This window comes from Loxodonta africana, chromosome 13 (genome assembly GCF_030014295.1).
Source record: "Loxodonta africana isolate mLoxAfr1 chromosome 13, mLoxAfr1.hap2, whole genome shotgun sequence".
Taxonomy (NCBI): domain Eukaryota; kingdom Metazoa; phylum Chordata; class Mammalia; order Proboscidea; family Elephantidae; genus Loxodonta; species Loxodonta africana.
In genome coordinates this window covers 47102772-47109119 of record NC_087354.1, presented here as the reverse complement: position 1 = coordinate 47109119, position 6348 = coordinate 47102772, and the positions used below count along the sequence as shown (strand labels likewise).

General features: G+C 44.9%; 1 protein-coding gene across 3 annotated transcripts in view; it reads right to left on the bottom strand.

The window, feature by feature from the left end:
- Positions 1 to 4019: 4019 nt before the first annotated feature.
- Positions 4020 to 6348, bottom strand: part of ANP32A (acidic nuclear phosphoprotein 32 family member A) — a 40270-nt gene continuing 37941 nt past the window's right edge. For all 3 annotated transcript variants that reach the window (XM_064267335.1, XM_064267334.1, XM_064267336.1), the window contains exons 6-7: positions 5151 to 5214; positions 4020 to 4867 (exon numbers count right to left, since the gene is read on the bottom strand). In XM_064267335.1, coding sequence (XP_064123405.1) covers positions 4806 to 4867; positions 5151 to 5214 — 126 coding nt within the window. In that variant the 3' untranslated portion in view covers positions 4020 to 4805. The remainder of the gene's footprint in view (positions 4868 to 5150; positions 5215 to 6348) is intronic.

Here is a 6348-nt window from a genome sequence, read left to right as displayed (position 1 = left end):
GGCAGTTCGAATCTGGCAGATGCTCCTTGCAAACTCTATGGGGCAGTTCTACCCTGTCCTACAGGGTCGCTGTGAGTCAGAATTGACTTGACGGCAGAGGGTTTTTTTTTGGGGGGGTGCAGTAGTCCTTTAGACGGTCCCGTTATGTAGTTGCTAAACCAAGAGAAACTGAAGCTCGGCAGGCAACCCCACAGATATCCCCTGCATTTGCTCCCTAATCCCAGTCAGTTAGCAGTCTCTGATGCCCCATCTGGTTTGAATCCTGCCCCAGTCTCTCCTCTGCTGGCATATTCACGGCTGGCCATGAAGGCCTGCATCAGATTGATCCAGTCTCAGACCCATCCCTGTCTGTCCACCCATCTCCAGCCCTGTCTTTGGCCTTGTTCACCTCTATGCCCAGTCTGCCACCGGGGCCTGTTCAAGGGCTGGCCCAGGGGCTCACGGCCGCCATCGTCCAAAGCTGCTTATGAGGGACCCACTGTGGGAATTCTTCCAACCATGAACAATGAGTTTCTGGAGCAGGATAAAAACAACCTTTGCAAGTCAGCAAATGAGACAAACTGAATTGCTCATCCCCCTTCCTCGCCTGCCTGGCACTTGGAACACAATGGATAAGAACAAGGTCTCTGGCATCAGAAAGACCTAAGCTTGAGGCCTAACTGCCACTTACTAGCTGGGCTAATTGTCTCACCCCTCTGAGTCTCTCAACCTGTGAGCGCCCTGTAAGATTAAAGGAAGCAGGTGATGGATACAAAGTATACGGTACATAGCAACAACACATAACCTCAAATCTTCTTGATTATCATTCTCTAGGCTCTGGTCTGCACTGAGACATGCACACTCCTGCACAGACACTATCACCGTGAGTATTAACAACCCACCCGCTGCCATCGAGTTGATTCCAACTCATAGCTACCCCATAGCCTTTCCAAGGCTGTAAATCTCTACCGAAGCAGACTGCCATATCTTTCTCCTGTGGAGCTGCTGGTGGTTTCGAACTGCTAACTTTTTGGTTAGCAATCGATGGCTTTAACCACTGCACCACCAGGGATACTTATATTAACATATAATGCATTCTAAAACCATACGAAACTCAGATGGGCCATGGCACTCACTACGCTGTCCACCCGGGCTTACGGTGTCCTTCCCGGAAGCTACACTCCACTGTGGATCTTCTCTCTCACAACACCTGGCTCCCCCAGCCACACAGAACAGCAGCGGGAGATATGATGGAGAAGCCCAGGAATGGGGCGGATTACCCAGTAAGCAAGGTACACATGGGCTTAATATTGTTTACTTACTAACCTGTAGTGCACAATTACCTAGTGAGGAAGGTGTTATGATCTTTGACGTGGCGAAACAGGTAACATTGTACACTAGATTAGTAAGCATACATAAACCTGCACATACCGGGCTTACTGGGAAATCCATCCCTGCCTGGGCTCCAGGATTGTCTGCCACCATCTTGCTGTGTGACCTTGGGGACCTCAGCTGCCCTCTCTGGGCTTTGGTTTCCTCCTTTATCAAATGAGAGGGTTGGACCAGGGGATTTCTAAGGGCTCCTCCCTTACAAAGGTCTCATGACATTTGCTCAGTGCTGAAATCTTCCTCACCTGAGGTGTGATGGTCAAGGGGAGAAGTTGCTTCAACACAGCTGGCTCACACAAGGGGAAGGGGTCACAGATCCAGAAAGCCTGGGCAGGAAGCAGAAGAGTGGAGACACTCTCATATAGGGCTAAGAGGGAAGGCGCTGGGATCACACACACCTCATTTGAACCCTGACATTGCTTGTCTTTCTGGATGTATGAACTTGGGTCGATCACTCTGTGATCCACTGTGTAACAAGGATCACGCTGTCTACATCCAGTGGCTGTGAGGATTCAATCGGATGAATGAGATGCTGTATATAGTTAACGTGCCTCGTACACACGAAAAGCTCCACAAATGTTGGCTTACTTTTACTCCTCCCTCTCTCTCTGGTTGAGCATCCTCTTCCTCCTTGCCATCCATGACTAACCTCTATGAAGCAGAAATGACAGTCCTGGCTCCACCTCTTACTTGACTTCCAAGTGATCCAACCTCCATTTTCTTCATCTGTAAAACAGGCAAAATAAAATCTTCCTCAAGGGTTGCTGAGTGCCTAACATGATTTGTACATAAAAAGACTTCTTTATCTTCATCCACTTTACCTTTCATTTTATAGCATTTCCTAATTGATGAGTCCATCAATCGCTCAAGTCCCCTTGGAGGGCCATGGAGGCCAGGTCAGTCTCTCAATTTTAGCCTTGCCTATTTGATCTTCATAGCCCCAGTGCTACAGCATCTGGCTCAGGGGAGGCCACTTCCCCACATCCTGCGCCCAAAGCCAGAAGTTGCCAACCCCAAAGAAAAGGCAAGTGGATGCCAGGGTACCAACTAGGAGGGTGGGTCTTCTCTGGTTACCACCTCATACTGCTGGAATCACATTGGCTCACCATGGGGTTCAAAGCTGTAAGATGAATATATGTGTGCATGTATAAAACCCCACAGTAAATTGATATATCCCTTCCGGAAAACATAACAGAGCCTTGCATATAAGACTTACAGACTTTATAAACCTATGGTTCATTCTCTGCCCTTTGGTTGGAATATTTAGTCCATTTACATTCACTGTAATTAGAAGTAACTTACTTCTGCCATTTTTTGTCTTAAGCCTTGTCTTTGTCCTTTACTATTGCTTGCTTTTGTGTTTTGTTGGTTTATTTTACTGAGCCATTTTGGTTCCCATCTCATTCCTTTTTGTTTATATTTTTTAGGTATTTTCTTAGCAGTTACTATGAATATTTCATTTAACAGCTTATAACAACCTGGGTACCAACTAAACTTCAGTAACATACAAGAAGTTTTATACCTGTAGTATTCTTGTTATCACTAATTACGTCTTTATATTTCATGTGCCCTGTAACAATTTTATGCTTGCTTTTTATACATTTGTTATTAAAAAGCATGAAGGATGAAGCAATTTAACCTTTGGTCCAAGGACTCGAAGAGTTTGTACTAAGAGACCTATAGAAAGTGTGAGCAATTACTTATGTAGCAAAATGTCCGGTATAGTGGCAAGATGGAAATAACCCCAACATCTTACCATTTGATTAGAATTAAGCAAATCAGAATATAGTTGATAACTATGTAGCCAGTTAATATAAATAGAAAACTATTTAGAGTTAGACATGTCATCATCTGTTAAGTAAAAAAGGAACAAGATACTACATATACATCTGTTTATGAACTCGTTTTAGATATTCCTAGTTTTCAAGCATATATTCTTTTTCAGTCTGAAAAACAAAATGGAGGATATTCAAAAGGAAGTTCTAAGGGTGGCCCATATTTCACCAAGTTCTTGGTGTTTTTTTGTAAATGAGCCTTTTTTGCAGACAGCATACCACTGAGCCTGGCTTTGAGACCAGAGGTATTCAAATGTATTGTCAGGTTGCACACTTTATAGGAAAAGCTAGTTTATCAGGTAACCAAACTAAAGCCCCCCTTGCTCCCACCCAGCTATCTACCAATTTACCTGGACTGTATCTTAGAAAATCAGTGGCCTGTTGGACTCAAAGAAGTCATCCCCAAAAAAATTGTATAAAAAGATTTATTGAAATTTATCAATGACAAACAGACATAGAACTCAAAGTTTGGCTCCTCTGAGGGGGAGAAGAATGGGTGCAGATGTTCTTTTTTACAGGTGAAACACGGGCTAGGAAATAACACATCACTTCTAAAGCAATCCGGAAGAGGGACATGAAAGCCAACCTGTACATTCACTAGGAATTTGCAGTCATTTCAGATTTTCACTAGGTAAGAAAATACAATTTTGCATTAGTTTTTCCGTGCTCGGGTGTATGAAAAAAGAAAAACAAAAACAAAAACCCAGCCGACATGCAGCAATGTCTCCTGCGCTTAGTTAGGCCTGTAAAAATGTTCTAAGCACAGAAGTCCATGTGGAAGAATTCTCTTGTCATTTTGTAAAACAAAGCGTTCTAGTAGTTTACAAACCAAGATAGGGCAAGCTCTTTTTTTTTTTTTCCTTTTAAAGAGGTTCAAGTTTGAGGGTTTGCTTCTTCTCTTTTAATTGTAGTCATGAAATTCATCTTACTTATAACTTGTCAGCCTGCGGTTTTCAGCTCTTTGCTGAAACATCAGTGTAATATCAGAGTTCTCTTCGTAGAGCGAAGCCCACTACCATCTGAGAAGGGGGGAGGGGAGGAGAGACGGGGAATATCCCCAAACCAGTGCCAAAATACGCCTTTAGGTTACTATTTACAAACCCGGGCGTCCGATGCCTTTAGCAGGCCCAAGAAATGTGGAAGTCATGTGATCCAGAACAAGACTTAAGATACAGCTGGTGCTCAGCCTTTCCCGGGCTTCAATTAGTAACCAACAGAGGCCAGCCACAGGCTTCCAACCAACTCAAGAGATACGGGAAATAGCAGGAAATATAAGAGACCTCCAAACCATCCTCTTTGCGAGTAAGGAACAAATGCTCACTCTGTGTGTCCTCAGCTATTGCATTACAGGGACTGAACCAGACACAAAGAAAAAGTAGGGGGAGAAAAATAAAGAGTGGCAGTAAAAATAGTATTTTATTCCACCCCCTCCCACCCTCCCTCCCCCCGGGACCCCCAGTACACTTTTCCCCTCTCGTTCCCACAGCAACATTACAATCAGAAAAAAATAAGTTTCGGGGAGGGGGGGCAGGATTGGGAGGTGGGGGTACGGGTAAAAACAGTCAGATCACAATAGGAATTTTTCAAAATAGGTTATTCCGCTCAGTCCTCGTCCTCGCCCTCATCTTCAGGTTCCCGTTTTCGCTTCTGACCCCTTTCTTCTTCTGGAAGAATAAGGAAAAGGCATTCAGATTAAACATGGATCTTGTCTCTTTAACATCACCTACCCACAGAGAACCAGGGGACCACACATCTAGGAAGCTTCCTAACCCAAGGCCTATCGTCCCTGGCAAACTAAGGCAGGCTATCTGCAGAGCCAGGGAGGCACCTGGGGCCTCAGGTTGGAGGCAGTGTTCCACCCTCTGCCAGGGCCCTCAGGGCCTAAGCAATGTCATGCCAACCGAAGGGGCCAGCCTGCCACAACTGAGAGTAAGAAGGCTGCCATACCACCAAGATCTTCTTCATCTTCCTCGTCATCTACTTCCCCGTCATTATAACCTTCTTCATCCTCCTAAGAGAGAAGATAGACATCACAATGTTAGAGATACTCCTAGCCTAGGGACACGCATAGGCCATCACTTTCCCAACACTTAGTTCCAACTGCTGGCAGTCAAGTCTCTAGGAGCCCCATACCAAGGACTGGCCACCTCAGGATAAACCTAAAGCAGAGGTTCTTAGCTTAGTTTGGATCAAGAACCTCTTGGAGAATCTGCAGAAGGCTTTGAACCCCTTCCTCCGGAAGCACCCATATCACATACAAGATCTGCCAACAACGTGCTAGGAGGTGGTAGCTTCTACCCTCGGATTAAGAACTCCAGGCCTGAAGCCCCTATAACAGCAGCTTAGATCCCCTGCCGTGTAAAGAAGGCCATCAGTCCATTGGTCCTTTATCTAGTTCTGGCTTCCAGGGAAGACCCCAGTTTCAGCAAATCCAGATCCTGAGGGTAAGTCCAACCATAGCCTACCCAGTACCTACACCACCTGATCACCTGGTGCCGAAGGAAAATCTTGACTCACGGCAAGCTCATGTGTTAGAGAACTGTGTTCCATAGATTTTTCAATGGCTAATTTTTTGGAATCAGACTGCCTAGCTTTTCTTCCAAAGCACCTCAGGGTGGACTCGAATCTCCAACCTTTCAGTCAGCAGTCTAGTCGTGAACCATCTGCACTACCCAGGGAGAGGGGGGATAAATTAAGGGTCCCCCAAGGACGGTGTTCCTAACTTGCCTGAGATTCAGCAAGGCATACAGCATCATTGTCAACACAGGATTCTAGTGTTTTATCCTGCTCCTGAAATTATGGGGTAGTTGTATTTCTGTACGTTTACCATGTTCCTAAAGCATCATGCGGCCCACTGTTATAAAGAACTTAGCGATAGACTTTTTTTTATCTAGGGAAATATGCTTTTATAAGGTCAAGCAGTTCCCTTATCAGTCTGTTTGTGAAGGTTCTGTTTTTGTGTATAAACTCTCTTTTACTGGAAGCTGGAAATCTACAGATGGTCAATGAGATTACAAAAGAAAAGTCCCTGCACGCTGCAGCTCTTGTGACAGGAAGGGCAAGATGAGAAATCCATTAGCCAACGCGACAGGCTGCTCTGTCCTAGGAGGACTTATTTCTCAAAGTCTTTATTTTTAAAATACTC